Here is a 22532-nt window from a genome sequence, read left to right on the forward strand (position 1 = left end):
AAGGCGGCGACGCGCAACACCGCAGCCGGTGCAGCCAGAATCAGAAACTCCATGATAAAAAACATCAGCGATGAAGCGGTCGACCAACTGACCCAATTCATCAACGAGCACTGGGAGAAATGAATGGTGCCAGAGGAGTGGAAACACTCCACGGTGGTGATGATTCCCAAACCCGGAAAGAAGCTCCAAATAGAAAACCTCAGGCCGATATCGCTAACGTCGTGCCTGGGAAAACTTTTTGAGCAAATAGTCACCCGTCGGCTACAGCAACACCTAGAAGAGAAGGGGCACTACCCGGACAGCATGTTCGGTGTCCGGGCAAAGCTGTCCACGCAGGACGTCCTCCTTCAGATCAAAAAGAAGTCCTAACGCAAGTCCCGTACAGTGGCGAAAAAGTTATCATGGCCCTAGACGTCAAAAGGCACTTTTGATTATGTAGGCCACGCCGCCATCATGGAGGGACTCAACGACACCTTCTGCGGAAAGAAGATCCACGATTACACCAGGACCTCTCTAAGCAACAGGACAGCCACAGGGGGAATCGGGGAGCTCAGAGGAGAAAAATCAACACGCCAAACAAGGGCACGCCGCAAGGCTCGGTCATATCACCGGTACTCTTCAACGTAACAATGACAGAACTAGAAAGAAGACTCGAAAAGATCGAGGACATCGGATTCGCAATCTATGCGGACGACATCACGATATGGGCCAACCAGGGAATGCTAGGACAAAAAGAGAGAAGTTTGCAAGAAGCGGCGACGTGTGTGGAAGAGTATTTTAAAGGAAGAGGACTGGCGTGCTGCACTGAAAAGTCGGAGATCCTCAGAATCCAGAGAGGGAAGAAAAACCCGGAGAAGGTAGAAATCCTGCTCGAAGGAAGCCACATTCCGGAGAGGGAAATGGCCAGAATCCTCGGAATGTGGATCCAAACAAACTGGAGATGCGTATTCGCAATCAACCGGCTTAAGCTGGCTGCGACGCATATGGCAGGAATGATAACCAGAGTACAGCAAACGAGAAGTTACTAGCACTCGGCATTCCCAATACATTCGAAGAGCTGGAAGAGGCACAGCTAGAGACACAAAAGGAAAGGCTGGTGCAAACAAGAAGCAGCAGAAGAATCCTAGAAAAGTTGGGATACAACTTAGAAAAAATGCTAGAAAAGGAAGCAGACATCCCCGACAACATCAGAGCCACTATCAAAGTCTGCTCGCTCCCCAAAAACATGGACCCAAACCTCCACCCGGCTAGGAGAAAGGGGAGAGCAAAATACATCGAAGAGAAACTTGCGGTCAAAGAAAATACAGTATATGTGGACGCGTCCAGATATAGAGGAAGAGACGTGAGAATGGCAGCGGTAGCACGTACTCAACTGGGAGGGCACAGAATTTGCTGCGCATCCATTCGACACGGTTGATGAGGGCGAGGAACTCGCAGTTGCTATAGCGATCGCCGAAGGCAACCGGATCGGAAAATCTTTAACCATCCTAACGGACTCGAAAGAGGCGTGCAAGAACTGTATGAACGGAAGGATAAGTAAGTGTGCAAGACAGGTCCTAGCACGAGTGGCTCCAAAAAAGGACCAGGCGAGGCATGTTGTTTTCTGGGTACCCGGACATGCGGAAGTACGGGGCAACCTCAGGGCCGATGAGACCGCTCGAGCTTACACGAACCGAGCCTCTCACCCACTCAGGTTGGAGGGGGTCTCAGAAGGTGGGCAACCTTCTCAGAAATCACCAATTACTACAAGGGGGTAAGGAAAACATATCCGGAACCGCACTCTAGCCTGACTCAGGAATAGGCGGTCATATGGAGGAGGCTCCAAACAGATACCCTAGCTAATCTTTTCACATTACTTAAGATTTATCCAACGCAGTACAGGGACACGTGCCCCAAATGCGGAGGCAGACCCACGATGTATCACACAACGTGGGAGTGCAAGGACAATTATAGTTTCCATAATCTGAAAGAACCGTGTCGGGAGCCTTCCAACGAAGGCTGGTACAACATGCTGTGAAAGCTACCAGATCCAATGGGGCCTTGGAATAGGGGCTCCACTCGCTGAAGAGGGCGAAGGCATCGCAAGATGAAGACGACCTCTGCACTCTGAAGTGTATAGAAACTAGAGCAGTAAAGTTTATCCTATCCTATCCTATCCTATGTCGGCACCACGTGTCGGAAATATTCCTTCCCTTATGGCGCGGTTCCGGTGTCCACCTAGATATGTGAGACGCGTCATTTCATTTCCTCAAACTGTCCTACGCGCAAGGCGTCGCACCGAATGGGCGATGGCGTTCCGTGGACTCTGGCAACGCTGCAACACGCTGTCGTATCCCACTCTTAAAGTCGAAGCTTAAGCGTCCTGCAATTTTTATCCAACTAGGTAGGTAGGTGAAAACTTTATTGATGAGCCTTATGGATGAGGAATTGTCTAGTGTTGGTCTGGCTCTTGATCCCGGGTGGTGGCCAACAGTCCATGACGTGCGGCGACTTGTCCAGCCCACTGTACCAGCCGCCTTTGTGAGGCCGGTTCGGAGCTGGAGACCGCGATCTCCCAACCCTCTTTGTCTGTGTGGTTCGAGCCAGATGGTGTTTGGAATTCTCGGCAGAGTATAAAATGTGGTCAAAGTTGGCTCTCGGAGCCCCACAAAGAGAGCATTCGGGTCTATATTGGCCTGGTTGGATAAGGGCTAACAAAGCCGGTGAAGGGTATGTGCGAGTCTGGAGCTGTCTCCAGGTTGTTTGTTGTTCTTTCGAGAGGGAGATGTGGGGTTGGGGATAGACGAGTCTTTGCTCCCTGTAATGGAGGGTTATTTCATGATAGGGGACGAGCCGGTCCCTATCGCTACCCCGGTCTACGGTGTGCCCTGCTCGGTTGACGTACGCTCGAGCAAGAGAGTGGGCCACTTCGTTGCCAGGGTTGCCTGCGTGGGCTGGCACCCAATCAATTTGAACTGGTCGGGGTTCTGTGGAGCAAGAATTGGGAATTTTTCGGGTGGTAGAATGAATCTGTCCCCGTGCAAAATTCGTGATTGCTCTTTTAGAGTCACTTGATCAGAATGAGTGTGGCAGCGGAGGAGGAAATGGCAAACGCTATGGCTGCTTCTTCGGCTTCAAGTGAAGTTGTTGCCTTAATCGAGCACGAGGCTATGTGTTTGAGGTCATGCGATGCTACAGTGATGGCGTAGGCCGAATTGTGGATGTACTCTGCCGCGTCCACGTAAACCGCGTCCTTGTCGTTTGCATGAGCTTTGTGTAAAGCATTGGCACGAGCTTTGCGTCTGGCCTTGTTGCGAACTGGGTGTATGTTTTTGGGAAGAGGGTGAACTATGAGTCTGTCCCTGATGTGTGCTGGGATGGCGTGGATTTTGTTGGGGGGTGGACCTGTTGGCTGAATCTTTAGAGAGGCGAGAATGTGTCTACTTGTATTTGTGGAGGAGAGTGTCAATCTGAGCCGTGCGATGAGCTTCAGTTAGTTCTTGTAGTGTATTGTGTACTACCACGCGTAGGAGATGGGTGGTGGGAGCTCGTTGTGGGAGATTTAAGGCTGCCTTGTATGCCTGTCTTATTAGCGCATCTACCTTCTCTTCCGCCTTTGTGAGGCAGAGGCACGGAAGGGAGTAAACCATCCGACTAAACACGAATGCCTGCACCAGTCGCCTCAGGACATGTTCACGCATGCCTCGGTGCTTGTTGGCTATCCTTCAAATCAGTCGGATGGTTTGATATGTAGTGATTGTTAGTTTGGAGATGCTCTCCGTGTTGCGTCCATTGTTTTATAAGAACATTCCTAGGATGCGTATCTTTTCAACCTCTGGCACTGGTAGTCCATTGACCTCGACGTGTATGGAGGGGTTTTCCTTCCTGTTGCGGTTCGGGGTCGGGTAGAGTAGCAAGAGTTCAGACTTAGCAGAGGAGCATGCGAGACCTATAGAGGCTCCGCACTCTACTACCGCGTCCGCACCTGCTTGAAGGGTTTCTTCCATGGTCCCAACATGCCCATGGTGGTCCATAAGGCAATGTCGTCTGCATACAAGTGGGAGAGGTGTGAGGTGCGCTCTAGCTTGCGAGCCATGGGAATGAGAGTGATGTTGAAAAGTATGGGAGATAAGACTGACCCCTGGTGTGTATCACTGCTGCCAAGAGGGAAGGAGGGGGATTCTATAGGGCCTAGTTTGATTTCCGCTGTGTGGTCTCGTAGGAAAGCTGCTACGTAGGTACGTGTTCGAGTCCCGACTTCTAAATTGGATAAAGCGTCCAGTATGGCTGTGTGTTGGACATTGTCAAACGCCTTAGTGAGGTCTAAGGCTAGCAGTGCTCGTGTGCGTTTGCAATGTGTGGGATGTAGGATTTCTTCTGAGATTTGAAGCATTACGTCTTGTGTTGATAGATGGCTTCGGAATCCTAGCATTGTGTGGGGAAAGAGCTCTTTTGTTTGCATGTAAGCTTGCAGTCTGTGTAGGATTACATACTCAAATAGCTTTCCCAAGTATGAGGTGAGGGAGATTGGCCTGAGGTTTAACAGGTACAGCGGTTTTCGGGGCTTGGGGATGAGAGCGACCCTCGCGTGGTTCCACTCAGAGGGAAGAGTACCTTCCTTCCAGTGCTTGTTGAAAAGTTCTGTTAGGGCTTGGATGGAGTTCTCGTCCAAATTTCGTATCGTTTTGTTTGTTATCCTGTCTGCTCCTGGCGCAGACGTGGTGCGAAGTTTGAACATTGCTGCTCTAACCTCCCACGTTGTTATGTCCGCGTCGAGCTCGGGGCTTTCTACGCCCAAGTAGGAAGGAAGTGGTAATTTGGGAGTTGTGAGGGACCTGTCTTTGATATTCTGGATCAGGACATCATCATCCATACCTATTCTGTGAATGAGGCGCGTTACATCACGCTGTTGCGTGCTCTTCGTGTTGTGGGATTCTAAGAGGCAGCGCAGAAATTTCCATGCGTCTCTTAGGCCCACGTTGCCCTCCATGCGGTTGCAGAGCTGACCCCATTGATGACGGGTTAGTTGTGCTGCGTGTGCCTATATTTCCTTGACCATAGCTGATATCCTTAACTTGAGTGATATGCGGTGTTTGTTACCAAGCCACCGTTTCCGCAGGCCGGAGTGAGCCTCCCACATGTGAAGGAGTCTGCTGCCGACCGCGCCCGATTCGTGATTGCTCGGGATCTCAGATGTCGCTGTAGCGACGTCCTTTGCGAGTTCTGCCATCCACCTCGCAAGGTGTTTGATTTGGGTGGGGGCGTCGTTCCGGAGGTTCCGAAACTTGTCCCAGTCTGTGATCTGCAGTTTCTTTTTCATGAGCCCTCCACTACGTCACCCCTTTCTTCCTTTCTTCTTTCACTCCCTCCTTTATCCCTTCCCTTACGGCGCGGTTCAGGTGTCCAACCATATATAAGACAGATACTGCGCCATTTCCTTTCCCCAAAAAGCAATTATTATTATTATTATATTGTTTTTCATGAAGGGGGTGATGTAGTTTAGTGAGCGTGAGGTTTAAATTATGTAGTGGTCGCTGCCAAGGGAGGTCTGCGTGTGCGACCACTTCATTGTGTGATATTCTTCGCGAGAGTAAAATCGGGAGTGGTGTTGTGTTGCACGCTGATACCGATGCGCGTATGTTGTTGCGGATTATTGACGAGGGTGAGTCCCTCGTTCTGAATTAGTGTCCAGAGCTGTGCTCCTTTCCTGCACTTGAATTTGTACCCCCATCTGACGTGTCTGGCATTAAAGTCACCAAGCACTATAAGCGGGTGTTTAGCGCTTATATGGAGCGCTTTGCGTATGGCTGCGACGAGGGGGGCTGCTTTGCCTTTCGGGCTGCTGTATGTGTTGAGGATATATAGGCTAGTGCTATTCCTAGTTTGGGGAAGTATCTCTATTAGGTTACAATCTATGTCTTGAACCTCTATGGGGTGATCTGTAGCGGTGTATACTCTGTGAACTAGGGTTGCTACCCTTTCAGTGGGTTTGTCCATAGGCGTGTGGGGAGTGTAGTTGACTAATCTGACAGGAGCTTGAGTTTCCTGTAGTGTGATGAATGTGGGGACTTCTGTGTTGGAGAGAGATTGAATGCGGAGTTGCATATTGCTTCGCTTGGAGCGATATCCTCTGCAATTCCACTGCTACACTCTAAGTTCCGTGTGGTTTGCTGCTATAAATCGCTGGTCTGAAAGCGAATGGGTTGAATTTGATATATGTGGGGGGAAACACTTCGTCTATTTTGCTCTGCACCTGAGCAGCGATGGCGTCATGGGCGCTAGATCTCTGCTCGAGCGTCGTCATTCTGTTGTTGAGATTGCTCGCCCATGTGCTCATGTCTTCGGTCATGGTTTCGAATTTCTTTTCCATTTTCTGTTCAAGAATAGTGATCGCGTTGATCAGGGTTCCTAACGTTGTGACGTCCTCAGTGGTAGTGTTTTCTTTTGCTCTGCGCTTGGCAGGTGTGCTTTGGGTGGGTGAGTTCGGTGGGCCAGCTACCGGGGTGAGAGAGGGGATATCTTGAGGAATTTCCATTTCCTCGGTTGGCGGGATTTTTTGTAGTAGCAATTCAAGTTGCTTGCTAAGGCTATCGATTTGTTGACTCTGATGTTGGATTTGCTTGCTCTGCTGTTCGAGCTGTGCTTTAAGTTGATTATTCTCACGGACAAGGGAAGGAGATCGCGGACCCCAGCTCACCTGTTTTTCAGATGTGGACTGTCCGGTCTTTCCTTGTTTCCCAGACGTGGGCTGTCTGGCCAGGGGTGGGAAGGACTCGGACCGGGACCGGGACCGGTGACGGGAGTTGGCGCGGCTTCTGGAGCTTGATCGCTGCCTGCGGCGGGATTTCCGGAGGGTTGAGTTCTTTGTCGTATCATCCTTGGATGTCGGCCTTTTGTTGCCCGGTCGGTTGAAGCGCTGCTTGCAGTCCTTGGAACCCGTGAAGTGCGATCCAATGCAGATGATGCATTTGGCTGCGCACGTGGGCGGCTCGACTGGGGAATGAGGATCTCCACAGCGCTGGTAGAAATTTTGCTTGGGTTAGATACAGACGTCGCTTCTGTGACCGGCTTTCCGGCAGTTGAAGCGTGCCTCGGCTTTCGCCAGGAAGGGACAGCAGTTATATACGGCTCCGTAAAAACGTACTTGCTTAGGAACCGACTTTGTGTTGACGAAAGTGACGAGTGTGGACTTAGTCTTGCCCAAGCGCCTGGCGTCCGTAATGTCATAGGAACTACTTTTGTTGAAAGTCTGAGGTTCCTGAACTCTCTCTTCGGGCGTCTGGTCTTAGATAGCGTTGTAGAGATCGAACGCCTCGGATGGCGTTGTCTGGTTGGGCGATGTAGGCCTTTAATGGGTAGGTCATGTTGGAAATTTGAAGAGACTGTAGCTTAGCGTAGCGTTCCGCTCACTTCTCTGATGGGGTACTGATGGTAAAGGAGTTGTTTGGAGGATTTATGCGTATGGCGTCTTGTTGACGTACTGCCTCAATGGGGAGTTACAGGGCGGTGCATACGAGGGATAGGATTCAGCCCCCATTGTGTTTGCGGAGACCTATGCCCCCACTCGGGCAGTAGATGATTTTCAGGTCTGATGCAGGTAGCTTGGGTAGCGGATCCTGACGCTTTATATTTGGTGGAGGAAACTTGCCTTGCTTGGGCTGGGCCGGTGTGGCGGGTCCATCCGCTGGCGGGCTCGTGGAGCGGTGCTGAGTGCGCCAGTTTACGGGCTGTGAGGGCCCTGGTTTACGGGCTCTGAGGGATCCAACTGAGGCTCGGCTAGAACACGCGGTCAGGCAGCAGCCTGCGGAGCCCCGGCGCAGCGACGGGAAAGATTAAAATTGATTTTCGAGGAAAGGAAATGACGCAGTAACTTTCACATATCTCGGTGGACACCCGAACCGCGCCGTAAGGGAAGGGATGATGGAGGGAGTGAAAAAAGAAAGGAAGAGAGAGGTGCCGCATAGGAGGTGAGTGAGTGAGTGAGTGAGTGATAACTATATTGAGTGTCCGGCAGGGTTTAGCGCGACCGGGCCTAGGTCTCCACTTGGCGACGTCGGGATCTTGTCTCTTCGCCGCCTCGAGGGCCTGCTGGACGGCGCAGAGTTGGTCATTGAGGCTGGAGCTGCGCAAAGCGGCGGACCACCTCGACGAGAGGGTTTCGGGATTGACACCGGTTAGGTGTGCCTTTCACTCCCAGCTAGAGTATGCGTTTACGTGTAGCTACGTCTGTCTTCCAGACCTTGCATGTGTTCGTGTTTTTCGGGGAGATCCTGTTGTACTGCAGCGGTATCGGGTGCGTGCTTGTTTGTAATTGCCTCCAGGCGACTGCCTGAGCTCATCATAGATTGTTGCTAGGCTCACGATTAAGGTCCGGCGGGCCAGGTAGAAGGCTTTGGTTAACTCATTGAAGCTTGTCAGCCTATCTCTCCCCCCGTTTTCACGTACATGGCTCTCTTCGGCACGGTTTGCGAGACATCATGCGACGGAGTGAGCGACCTCGATTTTGAGGTTGGTGAGGTGCAGAGAGACGTGTGTGCGGGGAACCAAACTAGCTCGACCTTGTTGTCCGGTGAGCGTTTCATGTTCTGGATTATTCGGCAGGCTTCCACAGATATTCTCCCCTTGGCGTAATTCCTTATTGCAGTGCGCGAGTCGCTAACAACGATCCCGCAATCGTGATCAGATATGACGACTGCGATGTCTATAAGCCACTTCAGCGTGTCGGGAGCTGGCGGAGTGGATAAGCGTTCCTGCAGTGTCGACGACCGCAGCGGCGTATTCGATCGTCTTGATAATCGGTAGCGTCCAAGAAGCGCGCTTATTCCCTCGCTTTTCCGTAGACTCGCCGCAGGGCCGCGGCTCAGGCCTGTGTTAATTGTGCCTTGATTATACGTCGGGTGTACGTTTCGCGGGACTTCGAGGGATTTGGATGCCGTCCCTGACATTCCGCGGGATTATTTCCTTGTCGCCATGAACGTTGGCGGTGGTAGCCGATGCCCGCTCGAGTACCTATGTGTCGTCCAGCGTCGGTGGTCACCAGTCTTTGAGCTGCGCCTCTGCAAGTTCCTCCAGTGTGTTATGGGTTCCCACTTGTAGCATCAGCTCTGTGCTGGTCGAGTCTGGCAGCCCGAGCGCCATCTTGTATGCCGTATAATCCCGTCTATTTTGTTTGTCTCCAGTTGTGAAAGGCGGCCACGTAAGCTGTGACATATATATATATGACGACAGAGTGCACGAGTCATATATATCAAGCTCTCCTCCCTCACGCCACTTCTCCTGTTGGACTGTGATTCTTTTCATGATGGGGATGGTTCCGCTGTCACTCGTGTATAGCCTGATTTCTTCATATTCTGTCTTCTGCTTGGATGCGTTGGGTGGTTGTCCCTTCTGGGTGGGGCGGTATAGCAGGAGCTCCGATTACTTGGGCAAACATTGCAGCCTCGTATTTCTCATGAGGTGTTCTTCCACGACATCTATATATCGCTCGATCCTGCTACAGCGATGATTCGATCTCCCGTCGCTGCTGCGGTTGGCCCAAATCGTGATGTCGTGAGCGTAGATCGTGGGTTGGGAATTTTCGACATCTTGGAGTTTGCGCGCGAGGCCGATCATCACCAGGTTGAATTAAGAGCATTGGCGAAATGACCGATCCCTGCTGGCTGCCGGTGCTTCCCAGCGTTTGCTCCTCGAACGTGATATCTCCCTCTACGAGGAGCGCCCGTCTGTCGGAGAGGAAGTCTTTGACGTAGTTATGCTCTTTCGCCGAGGTTCCTCTGCGAGATTTGGGCTAGAATCACCGAATGGGCGACCCTGTCGAATGCGCTCTCAAGGTTGAGTCCCAGGATGGCTTTGGTGGAGTGAGTCGGCGTCCAGGATCTGATGTTTCAGCTGGAGCATATATTGTCCTGCGTCGAGAGGTGAAGCCGAAACCCGATGACGGTGTGTGGGTACGCACCCGTCAGTTCGAGGTGAGTGTTTACTCGATTGAGGAACCCAGTTAACTCATAATTTGTCAGTTACCCGTACAGCTATAACAGACGAAAACTGCAGCCCGTCCAGAGGCAACGCAGCCTTCTTAAGTTGCAAATTATACCTATGACCTGAAAGCAGCATGTCCTCGTGCACGAAATCAGAAGTAAAAATAAAAGTAACCGTAAACGAAACCGAAACCTTTAAGTAATTGTCAACGCACACATCCAATCCAATCCAATGAAGGAGACAGCTGTTGGTTGCTGTAGGTGCTCGTCCGTAGGCGAAGCTGTGATTGCTGCGTGCGTGATCGAAAGTAAACAAAGTTTCACCCTGCAACGTCGGGGCGAGACCATCGCTCCGCATCTTGCAGCCGTGCGTCGCTTTCGGACCGGCAGCAGGCGTACGAGCTGGGAGCATTTCTATCCCCGATGGGTGGCGACCGAGAGCGGTGATCGTTCCAGACGCTCGTCGACAAACGAGCAGGTGTGCGTGTGTGAGCGAATTTGCTAGTAGCTGCCGACACACACGGTGCCCCGCGAAAGGTTCGAGGTCGTCGCTGGTGCTCGCTCCTGAGGTTTCCCATCCGGAGGCGAGATGCAGGGCCCCGAAGCGCTCCACCTGGAAGACGCACTGGAGGACAATCCGCAGGTTGGTGATAGCCAGTCAACAATTCTCGACGGCTCTGCACGCTTCGGCGATTTCGATATCTCGTGGGCGTTCCCATCGCTGCTCCCAGCAGCATTGTTCTGCGTTTCTTCGTCCGTTGTTCTGGCGCCGATGTAGCCATGTAGCTTTTTAGCTGGCTGCTGGCGCGCACGCATATTTGCTCGTCCTCTCGTATGGTCTGCCTACTCGTGTTCACACGATATGGCCTTTAGGGAGGCTACGAAGGAGGCGATACGATTGTTTCGTGTTGTCTTTGGTGTCGATTCAGACGGGGTGACGTTAAATGGTTTGCAGAAAATTTGACGTCCCAAATTCGACGGTGTTCGCGCGTTTTAAACGGGACGGGGCGCAGTCTTCGTTAACGAAGTCTGTTAAATCGATGCCTCACAGCTAGCTACCGCAGAATAGGAAATGCCACGCTGTGTAATCTGTTTAATGGCATCTAAAGACCCTAGGTAAGCTCAAGCTGATCTATGGACTTTAGTGGCAACAGCTGGAGCAATTTCCGTTCGGGCGTAATTAATGCCGCGGGAAGATAGGTTGCTTCGGTTATGTTGGCTGCTAACGACATACCTGCGTAATAGTCCAGGAATTTTGTTCTGCGAGCGTTACCGAAAGCTCACGTGCATGCTCCCACTCGTAAGAGCTCAAAACCATTCGTGCCCTGTAGTTTGAGATGACTCTGAAAAAAGTGCCTTACTGGTTACTCCATCACGCAACGGAGTTCCCCTGAGCAGCAATTTAAGTAACAAATTGTTTGCTCAACTTCTAGAATAAGCCAGGCATTGAGTTTGTCAGGCAAATCCAGGATCAGTTTAGGCTAGCCGTTATTAGCTCAATTTTCCTTTCCCTGTATATATATATATATATATTTCCCACATCTTTGCTGCTTCTACAAAAACATATTATTTCATTTCTACAAACGTGTAAAATCAAGAATAATTGTGGTATTACGCATGGTAAGAAGACATGCAAGCTTCAATACTTCCACTTTAGGTGGGTGTTTACCTGTCAAGCACTCAGCTGCTCTGTGTATAGTACTATGGAGACTAATCTGAGCTAAATATTTTTGACGGGTTGTTTATAATGTTTTCTTATCCTGATAAACTGAAATCAATTTGTAAGTGCCACACTGGATTACTGTGATTAGAGTTGCCCAAATCATGTCATGTTCCTTCCAAATATAAACTCACTAACATCACAAACATGAAATGCGCCTACAAATCCTTGGCATTTATTTATCGGCCAATAACAATTTCGAGCAGCTCATCAAAAACCATGGAATGTATAGTGTATTCCGACAGCAACATCATCCACCACTCACAGCACGGGCTCCAACTAGGACTGTGTTGTGAAACACTAGTTGCGGCATTAATTTCTTCATGGCTTACGCTGCATTCTTCATATTAACACAAAATCAGACACAGTATTTTTGACATGTAGAAACCAGTCAATGGCGGCTGCACTTAACGACAAAATTAGCACTCTTCAGTCTTGACTCATTTGTGTTAAACTCAATCTGTAGCCTTGTTTCTGACAGGATGCAGTGTGTTACTGTGAATTGCAATAACTTAGTCAATGGTGCCATCATTTCTGGATTTCCACAAGGTACAGTACTTTGGCCATTCCGTTTCTAATGTGTATCAGTAGCCTGTCTTATCAATGTGATTTGCATGTTTGCAGACAATTGCATTATATTTTCTTACATATCTTTCACAACCAGCAAGCACTACAAGAGGGCCTTTTAACTGTCGAACAGTGTTGTAAAAATTGGCAGACATCTCTAAACGCAACCAACTTCTAAGTTCTTAAATCTTCGCTAGTCTTTTTTTTGAACCTTTGAAGGACCTTTTATAAACACAACAACTTAGCTGCACTGTTTCTGCAGCAAGCAAATGCCTGGTCCATCAACATACATTAAAACTCAAACCTACACAAATAACGCTACCAGCATACATAGCACTCAGACATCCAAATTGGCTCTAGGTTGCAGCCATCTGGAACTCACAGTAATGGTACATTCAAATCTGGGCATTCAATGTCAAGAGCGAGCGAAATCCGTCTCTGCAGCTCAGATTTCAAGGAAAACAAGGCGGAAAGTTCAGTCAGTCCGGAACGAATTTCTGTTGGCGGAAAAAGCAGTCACTTGCCACTAGCCAACAGGTGGTTTACATGTGGTATCATGGGCGCTATGATGGCGAGCCGGAGAAGGCGCAATAAATGATTAGAGAAATGCGCAGGTTCTTGCTGTGCTTGTGGTGTGCGAACATCTTGTACGACCTTATTGTTGTGCTTGCAGGGCAGAAGCATCAAGTGCCTTGACGTTCCAGTGGCCGTGAATTTTGCTCGCTCTTGATGCCACCTTAGTGCCTCATATTACCACAAGAAGATTGCCAGAGTTTCAGTCTTTTATAATTAATACTGCACCCTATCACCTAGTATCTACATAGTGCCCCACTGTAAGCCCTGCAGTTGTAGGAGGAACAACTATTTATGAACCTCTCACCACTTCACCTTGACTATCATGTGCACGCGCTTGTTCTTAATTCATACAGCTAAAAAGTGGAATATGTTACCTGCAGCATCATACAGTTCATTGATGCTGTATGATGTATGGAACATTTATCAGAGTTGGAAAACATGTTACCATTTTCTTTGCACTGCGGATTTGTCTGATATTTCTCCTTTTTCCTGCCACTTTAACCTTGCGAGTGATAAGAACTTTCCATTGACTAGAGTGACCCTACAGTGACCGCAGTTTAACCATGTCCTTTATGTAATACTCATGCCCAGGACCTTTGAAGCAGATAAAATGAGATGAAGTTACAAGCACTTTGCATGTAAACAGAAAGAGGAAGTAGCCCCCCTTAAGCACTGCAGTGCTACAAATTTTTTGCTTTGCACCTAGAGTACAAAGGGAGAGCTCTTAAAATTTATAACAGTTTTATGTTCTGGCTTTTATAGCACATCACCGACCTGCACAAACAGCTATAAATGAGACAATGCTCTGACCCCCTGTGGCATCTGCCAGCAGCACATTGTCGTGGTCGATATGACAGGCGCCAGAGCTCATTGCAGATGTTTTGTGCAGAGCGAGCCGCGCATGTTTTCGTTCTGCAGATTTGCGTCGCGTTGTTGAGGTTAAGGCAAAATGCAAGGGTAAAGGGTTGATTTAGTGCTGTTGCAGAGCACTGTCCTTGTATTGCAGCTGTGCAAAGGACTTATCAACAAACAAAGTAGCAAACGATATATGCACAAGCTCCGAGTATCATGTGGATGCTACTTAACTAGCCTTTACATGCATATTGCTGGTATATGCTTGAAGCGATATCAATTATCTGTGACTTTGTGAATGAAAATACCAACAGTTCAGTGTTGAGGATATCACTGCATTCTGTGTTGTTATTACTTGAACTGTAAGCAGGTTTTTGCTCTTAACTGAATTATTTTGAAATGCTTAGTGTTTGTCAATTTCGGATCTTTTATTTACCTGTGGTACTCTCTAGGCTAAGGGCATAATGAAGGGAAGTGATTTAAGTGTTTTAACATGAAAACCACAAAAGAACAGCAAGAAAATATGACACTGGTGCAGTTTGGCTCTCAGAAAACAGTGCTAGCTGAAATGTTACATAACATGTTATCTAGTTGGTTCAGGAAGGCAGGTTTCCAATATGGTGGGGTGGGATGTGTAGGGAATGTGAACTGCTTGCTTCTGCAGTATCAGAAGTTGTAGTGCTTTGTACACGTAGCTCCACTTATTAGGCACATTGTTAGGTTCACATTTGATTGGTGTATAAATATGACCGCTGTCTCTTACTGTGATGTGTTGATCAGTTTAACATACAGAAATGAATGCGTGTTACAGTACACTGTATAGCAAAGTGTTTCGAGTCTAGCTTTGCCACCTTCAGGAATTCAGTTGTGGTCAAATCTTGCACATAGCTCTCTTTGCATGCTTTGTTACCACTGAAATGTGACCACTGCTACTGCAACTAGCAACCAGGCAGACCAGCGATGGGCTTGCATTGTTTTGTTTTTTTTGCCACAATCGCTCATCTCTGCTTTTTTGTTCCTTATCACAGCCAAACTTATGTGTACCCTTTCTGTCCTGCGTTCACACAGTGATTGTTCGCCTTGCACGTTTTTTCTTTTGACCTTGGTGGTATGCCAAACAAGTGCTGATTTGGGAGCATGCGTTGAAGGACAACGAGAAGCTCAGTGAACGTCAATGTGGGGAACGATGTAAACTGATATAAACGCAAATAACCAAACATCTACTTGTCATTGTGTGTCTTCAACTTGACCGTAAACTGAACTCTGTGCTACAACATCTGGCTGTCACAAAACATTTGGCCAAGAAAAGTTATCATTTGTCTGCATGTCTCATCTCTTCTGCCCGCATTTGTTGCCAGTTGTGGCATATCTCGTTGACGGACCGTGGTGCCCATCAAATGAAGCACACGAACTTTGTCGTCAGCAATTGTTACTGCAGTGCTTGCAAAAGGAAGCATTTTTTTATGTGCTGCCATCCTTTTTAACCCAAGCATTTATCACTGACGTTGAGGCTTTGAAGATAGGCTTTCAGTATTCAAATGGTGCGCACAAACAGCACTAGACCTGTGTCTGAGTGAGTTGGTGTATAATGAATAGAGAGGGACAGCAAACTAGAAAACATCACCAAGGGAAAGATGGACAACACACCCAGCCTCATGTCGTGTGTGCTTCCTTTGGTGTCGTTTTGTTGTTGGCTATACCTCTCTATAAACACTAGACTGCATGGCCAGTGCCAGCGCTGAGGTGTGACAGTGCTGAAAATAGTAAAAAGGCAGAAAAAAGAAGGGTGCTGGCAGCGAAGGGTGCCATGCATTAATCAAACACCTGATACGCAGCCAGCGCGAATTGGAGGGATATAGTATGGGGACTGGGGAGCCCAAAGAAAACAGAAGGTGATGTAATGAAGGACAGTAGGAAGTGGGTAAAAGAAGGAAAATCTATATATATTTACATCCTCTGCACACATTCATGCAAACATGTGAATAAGCAGGATGCCCAGTGCTATATGCTGGACGCTGGACAGCACAGTGCATTTTGCATAGCTTCAGCATACACCATGCAGTCAGGTTAGAGGATGCTTTGTCAAATAGCACCTCTGGTCTGGTTGTAAATAATGCTGTTTAAAAGAAGCTACCTTATGGAAGGTGCGGCATTCTGTAATTTGCTGTTTTGGGCAAAAGCGCTTTTGTATCACAGGGAGGTCATTGGGCCAAACCATTTAAAACTGATACTGAATATTGTGTTTGGGTAGTGATGTATCACCACCTTATTTGGCAAGAATCCTGGCCCGGTGTTGCTTCCAAACCTTATTTGCACAGGGCTCATTGAGCCTGTAATGAAGCCGCCGCGGTGGCTGAGTGGTTATGGCGCTCGGCTGCTGGTCCGAAAGACGCGGGTTCGATCCCGGCCGCGGCCGTCGGATTTCGATGGAGGCGAAATTCTAGAGGCCCGTGTACTGTGCGATGTCAGTGCACGTTAAAGAACCCCAGGTGGTTTAAATTTCCGGAGCCTTCACTACGGCGTCTCTCATAGCCTGAGTCCCTTTGGGACGTTAAACCCCCTTAAACCTAAACCTGAGCCTTTAATGAATAATTACGCCCTCAGAATTAAAGGTGAAAACTTCATTTCAGGCGAGAACGGAAGAAAAGAATGGCAGTGAACAGCCTTAACTATCTTTAACCAAAATGGCACTGGTCATTTGTGATTAAAATTCCGTATCATGTCTTTGCCCAGACAAAGACAAGTCCTTTTGTCAAAATGCTGGCTAAGCATCGTGAGGGTTTCCATTCCTTGTTCACTTTGTGTTGAGAGACAGGATACAGATGCACCTGGACACCGTGTGATGTGAAGTGAGAAACTTGACAGGTCCCTTCGAAACAGGAGTCGGGTGTTGGTATAACCTTGTTTTTCCATGCTGTTGATGCACTTTTCCCGCTGTTGGTTTGTGCAGACGCGGTCTCTGGTCAACCTGTTCGAGCATGATGCACACCACCTGGACAAGTATGTCAGGGTGATGTACGAACATGCCAACCGCATATGGAACGCTGAGGTGAGTGATAGTAACGTCTGATGATTTTGTTATTTTTTTTATGTACCAGCTAAGAATCTAAAAGGACCCCGAGGTGTTGCCATGGTTCAGGAGGTCGGGCAGTTCAAATGCCGGAGGCAGGGTTTTTCTGCTTACATCATGTCAGACCCGTGTTATAGTTGCTGTTGACCAGTTTCAAATGCATATGGGGCATATGCTGTGGAGTATGGCCTAGATTGAGATCTGTAGGAATCACCATTGCTTCAAAACGTTAACGAAATTTTGTGTGGGGAGATAAAATGGTAAAGTGGAGCTTTTGTGTCTTATCTTCATCAGAATAAATCCCTGTCACCTCTATCACTTGGTCTCTGCGGTTGCGGTTCTCGGTTTTCACTGGAACATTCAAGTGGATCTTCTTTTTAGTAAAGTTCTGAAGACAAAAATAAAAGACAAATAAAATTATGGCCCCTTAGATTTTTTTTTTTATTATAGTCAGTGAAAACAACTCTGCTGTGTTGTTTCCACTGAAGCTTGCACCCTTTCAGCTATGACTGCAGAAACGCATTGAAAGTGAGCTTTCCAAGCTTTAGTTGATAAGCTAAAAGAGATTTTGAAACTAAAAGGTACAGTTCTGATATTGGTGATAGTATCACTGCAATAACTGGCCTTTAGCACATGTCCGATTGAATGCAATTTGTCAATAATTAATTCCGATATGCATTAAGGGACTATAGACGTGCAATTTTTGCCTTTTTATTTCAAATGGTACGTTCAACATTATTATCCATCACCTATGGCCGCTAAATGATTTATACAGTCGACCCTGGTTATAACGATATGGTTCATAACAAAAAAATGCATATAACGAAGGAATGACGATTCTGCTAGGCTGTAGGCTTTTTTTTTTAATCGCAGGATGATATTGAAATATTTCACATTCAAATACAAATTAGTAATGTGATTTTTTCCCAAGAGTGCATTGCTTTTTAGCATAGTTCGCAACAATGAGGATGGGCCTTAATCACCGTTACGCTGTTACCTTCATGTTGTCATAGAAGAACAAGCGCGGCAGTTTCGCCTTACCTGTATCTAAAGTGTGGACCTCGCGCTGTTATTGTTCTGGCAGTTTTTCAGAATGAAGGAGCATAGAAAGACCATGCACTTGACATGAATGCAGTGTGCAGTTGTTGTTAACTGCTACCCAGCTTTTAAGGGGGGGAAGAGTGTTTTAAAAAAAAAAATTAATGAATTGACAATCAGTTTCGCCCAAATAAAAGGCAAATGACACGGAAGAAAAAGCTCGGGTAAGCTTGAGAGGCTTCTGGTCCCAATGTAAAAAGGCACAATTGCAGCGGCCTAAATACCGTATTAACTCACGTAATTTGCGCATCCCCAACATTTTACTCGGATTTTTGAAAAAAGCACTTTTACTCACATATTTTGCGCTCTCTGCTGCGCCAGACCGCCATCATATGCGGTTGCGTGCAAAGCAGGCTTAGGAAGATTAGCGTGGCCGTGTAATCGTGTGTGGTTGTGAACAATGCGAGTGGCGAGGGCACGAATTGTGCGCCGTTTACCCGGCTCGCTCGCGCTGAAGATTTCATAATTGTGACTTCATTAAAAATTTTTTTTCTTTGACCTTCTTCCCAAATATCAACCAGTGCTTAGCTCCCAAGAGAACAAAAGTTAACAGTGCTTTCATTCAGTTGATGCACAAAAGAGTTGAAAATGAGAGGCGGCATCTCTCATTTCTTCTCTGAGGCGCAGTTCCTCTTACCGGAGGCAGCCAAGTGGTTTATGCCAAAAAAACCAGTCGTGATGTGTAACTGTTGTGGAGGCTGCTCCCTTTCACAAAAAGATATCTTTTGCTTTATGCACCTTACATTTACATATTAGTGTAAACTTTAGTTTTACATCTTGCTTCCCAGAAGTCATTCTGATTTCTCTTTCTGACTCTGTTTTTGATCTCCTGTGCTGCTCACAGTTTGTTTGACTAGATCATCATGTTGCATCTAAAAGAAGCTTTATTCTTTTCAAATGAGTAGAAGATGCATCTCTCGGCCTCATTAGTGGAGCACAAGACAGACGACGCTAAAATTGTTCTTCAGTAGAAACTTCGCAGCATGGTTCACTTGATTCAGATAGATGGAGTGGTCATAAACCATACTTTAGTTCCGTTTTGTTTGCCATTGATTGTTACCTTCTTTGGCCGTTTCTTTATAGCTCATTGTCTCAATTATGCAATGTGCAGTGCGAGTGCAAGTGTCTACATGTTAAGTAAGTGATGAGCATGGTGATAAACAGATCTTTATCACACCATTTTTGTGAGAAACACATCATGTGCGAGGGGTAATGGGTATCGCATTTGGAAGGGGAGCTGCAGAAATCTTCTGTAGATTGTTTATTGCTCTTTTGGTGGAGGCCTCATCAGAAAGAAAATGGCGTGACAGATAAGCATTAGAAACTCGATTCACTGCCCAAGCTGTATGTGGTATTTTCCGAAAGACGTGAGTATTGATGATGCTAGCTAAAGCATTGTTGCCGTGTGTACAGAGACCAGGTATATCACTGCACCACTTGCTTGTGTTGCATTTCTTTCTCTTCTGTCTTCTGTACTTTAGCAACTATCATGCTCCCTGCTTATGTTGCATTCACCTTGCTATGCTAGTTGGTCCAGTAATTGCACTCACTCTTCTGATTTGGCAGACCCTGTTTTCTCTCTGCATTTTTTTCTCTCCTGTCGTCCACTTCCTCCACTCCATTGTGTGGCCTGCAGAAGGAACTGGCAGATGCCACTGCAAGCTTGGCATTCCACATGAGGCAGTATGATCTTCAGGTGAGCTCACCACTATGTTGATGCACTGGGTTTTTCAGTGGTGCAGATAGTGCACTGGTGTGGGAAGGATCACCATAGCTTCTATTGAAGGTACCTTGGAGGAAGGTGAAGGTAGCTGCACCAGCGTGTTGCTGCATCATGGCATGAACAGGATCGTCATGCATTTAATTAAACTGAACACAGTACATGCCTTGCTAAACAGAGACATTTAGCTTAGCGTGTACCGCCACCTCGATCATATACCACCTCTATCGCCAGTGACGGCGCCAGTACCAGAGCACACAGGCACGTGATGCCAGATGCTTGCACATGGCACCTCAGGGAGATCTGCACATGCAAAGATGAAGTGCTGCACCTGTGTAGTTGGCTGCACCTCATCTGACTCCCAGAAAATAAGCTTTGCACCCAGATGCAGCATGTCACTGAACCGCCCTGTGTACTAGGATTACAGGTGATAAATCATTGTAACAATGAGAACCTGGATCCTTGCACCCAGTCGTCTGACCTTGCATCTTGCGTGTTGCTGTAATGCTGTTGTGCCACCTTGGCTCATTTTGCCTAGAGAATGTCATGTCATATGAACTGAATAAGTGCAGAGCATTTCTGACACAGCGTGCAGTTCAGTGCGGTATGGATCAACACTCGCTCTTCTTTTTAAGACTCACGAGTGTCCCTTGAGTTCTCAGTCACTGAACTGTCACGGCATGAGCTTTTGGCGATGTATGGGCACAGCTAAGAAAATGTGAGGCTGCAGCACTTCCTCTAATTCGGCACCTTTTGTGCTCAAGCTAACGTAGCCTTCGTGATCATCAGCTGGCAATTGCAGCCGCATGAGAAATTAATGTGTCGGCAACACGCTAATACAAACTCAGTAATGCATTCTGAGAACTGACTGACTTGAGCCACCTAGTTTTTAGGCACTGTGGTACAGCTGTGGATAAATTTAATGCAGAAAGCTTGGCTAGTTGGTGTTTAGATAGAGACGACATAGTAGTAGTGCTAAATAACAGGGACAAAAGGAGAGAAGAAAACACAGGTGCTAGACATTGTGCCGCTGCATCATGGTATAATAAATGTAAATTTGGACCGAAGTATGTAATTGTTGTAGGTGCCTACAGGGCTGCCCTAGCATTTTGTTTTCTTACGCAGGAGTTGAGAATAGATTGCTGCATTCAGTCCTGTGGAATTCATCAGTATGAAACAGTTGGTACCTGGTCAGGAAGAATTTTGACAAAAATCTGTCTTAAGAGAGACTAAAGATGCTTACCAAAACTTTGTTTGAGAAATTCTGGCATTTAAGCTGTTGTGCGGAAATTTCATTCATTGTCTGACAGCAGTGCTGCATGAAAAACATTTTTGCTACGATTTAGTTGTCACTGTGATTTAGTTTGTCTTATTTAAGCATGCTGCTTGTGCAAGAAGAGAGCTTGGTGACACCGTGTGTGGCTTTGAAAGTACAAGCTTGTTTTTTGCGTATTGGACACCTTGCCCACTCTAAAAGGCCTGTTAACCCCTGATTTCATTACTGTGAAATTGATGAAGAAATTAGTATCGCTTTGCACTTTTGTTTGCAACCACAGAAAGGAGCTGGCTCTTATCTTAAAGTCCTTGAGAACCAACATATGTTCTATGTCAGTATAGGTTGGTGAGTTGGTGATTGAACATGCTGAACAAAAAGAGTGCAGCGGATTGGACGAAGGGGCAAAGCCAGCACTTGTGTGTGTACCTCCCTTCTTCACCCCTTCATCCTGTCCATTGCATATGCTCTCTAATTGAATCAGCGTCGTACCGCAGCAGTGGCCAAAGTGGTTGAGCATCCGCCTCGCATGCGGGAAGTACGGGGTTCGATCCCCAGTACCGCTGGGTACTCACCGGTGAGAGAATGGGTACAAGATTTCCCCTGCCCTGGTGCTCGGCTTATTTAGGGTGAAATCCTTGGGAAATGGGTCTTTGAGCCCACCTTGAGAAAAAGAAAATATCTTGTGTCATGGCGCTCTTTGGCCATAGATGCCCTTGCCCCATAAAAATCGATAATCATCATGAATCAGTGTCGTCGCTGCTTGATGTGTGTTGAGTTGGTAACCATCTCTCAAAACTGACAGTGCAGCTTGCCTCCAGATGTCCCAGGGCAGGACAGGAGGTGGTGTGTGGGAGAGTGTGGCATTGTTTGGACTTGTTAAAAGCTGCTCCCTCTTTGCACAGCCTGCCGGTCTCACGCTGGACCGAAAAATCTTACGTGCAGGATTTCCCCCTGGACACAGACCCCGACAGCATCCTCCGGTGCACACTCAGGCAGCTTTCCAGCAGCCTCGAAGAGGTGGGCGGTGTGGTGCTTCGACTTTGTTTGTTGATGCTTCCCTCAAGCGCAAGCCAGTTCTTGAGCTTATGCTTATCAAAATGATTCCTGTGCCTGGTTTTTGCTGTATAGTGATTCTATATGTACTCTGTGTACTCGGTGCATAGCGAAAAGAAAAAAAGAAGCTGTACATTTCATGATGAACTTCATTATTGGATTGCTGTGCATGGCTGGTTCATGCCGATTGTACAGTACAAAGACACTTACCATGCATATGACTGTAGTCTTGATAGGCAGTGCTCGTGAGCTTTGAGAAGAGCTCTGATAGTACATAAAATCTTTCTGGAAAGCTGAAACCGGATGAATGACACGTGGACAAGAAGTATGAAGGAGCACCTGTCTTGTGCAAATTAGTTTTGCTGAGAAAGAAATGGACTAGTTTTAAGGAAACAAAGGTGGTCTTTGGCAGAGATCTTGTAATATGGACACCAGGGAGTTTTCGTATTCAAGCTTGACAGCACAGTAAATAGAGGTAAAAAGAAAGGGGGGGGGGGGGGGGGGGGGGGGGGGGGGGGGGGGGGAAGGCTTGGAGGATAGAGTGTTCTGCCTTTCCTTTATCCTGTCTTTATCTCTTTTAGGCTGGGTAGCCAGAATATGAATAGTGTGTGCAAACTTGTCTTAGCATCCTTGCAAGCAAACAT

The 22532-nt window shown here is 47.5% G+C and overlaps 1 protein-coding gene across 4 annotated transcripts in view; it reads left to right on the forward strand.

Annotated features, from left to right (window-relative positions):
* Window positions 1-10187: 10187 nt before the first annotated feature.
* The window catches only part of LOC144099397 (DCC-interacting protein 13-alpha-like), a 64352-nt gene continuing 52007 nt past the window's right edge, over window positions 10188-22532 (forward strand). For all 4 annotated transcript variants that reach the window (XR_013307396.1, XR_013307395.1, XM_077632656.1 and 1 more), the window contains exons 1-4: window positions 10188-10599; window positions 16622-16720; window positions 19476-19535; window positions 21778-21852. Coding sequence is in view for 2 of the 4 variants with exons in the window: in XM_077632656.1 (XP_077488782.1) it covers window positions 10546-10599; window positions 16622-16720; window positions 19476-19535; window positions 21778-21852 (288 nt within the window). In the remaining 2 variants the exon portion in view is untranslated. The remainder of the gene's footprint in view (window positions 10600-16621; window positions 16721-19475; window positions 19536-21777; window positions 21853-22532) is intronic.

This window comes from Amblyomma americanum, chromosome 7 (genome assembly GCF_052857255.1).
Source record: "Amblyomma americanum isolate KBUSLIRL-KWMA chromosome 7, ASM5285725v1, whole genome shotgun sequence".
Taxonomy (NCBI): Eukaryota; Metazoa; Arthropoda; class Arachnida; order Ixodida; family Ixodidae; genus Amblyomma; species Amblyomma americanum.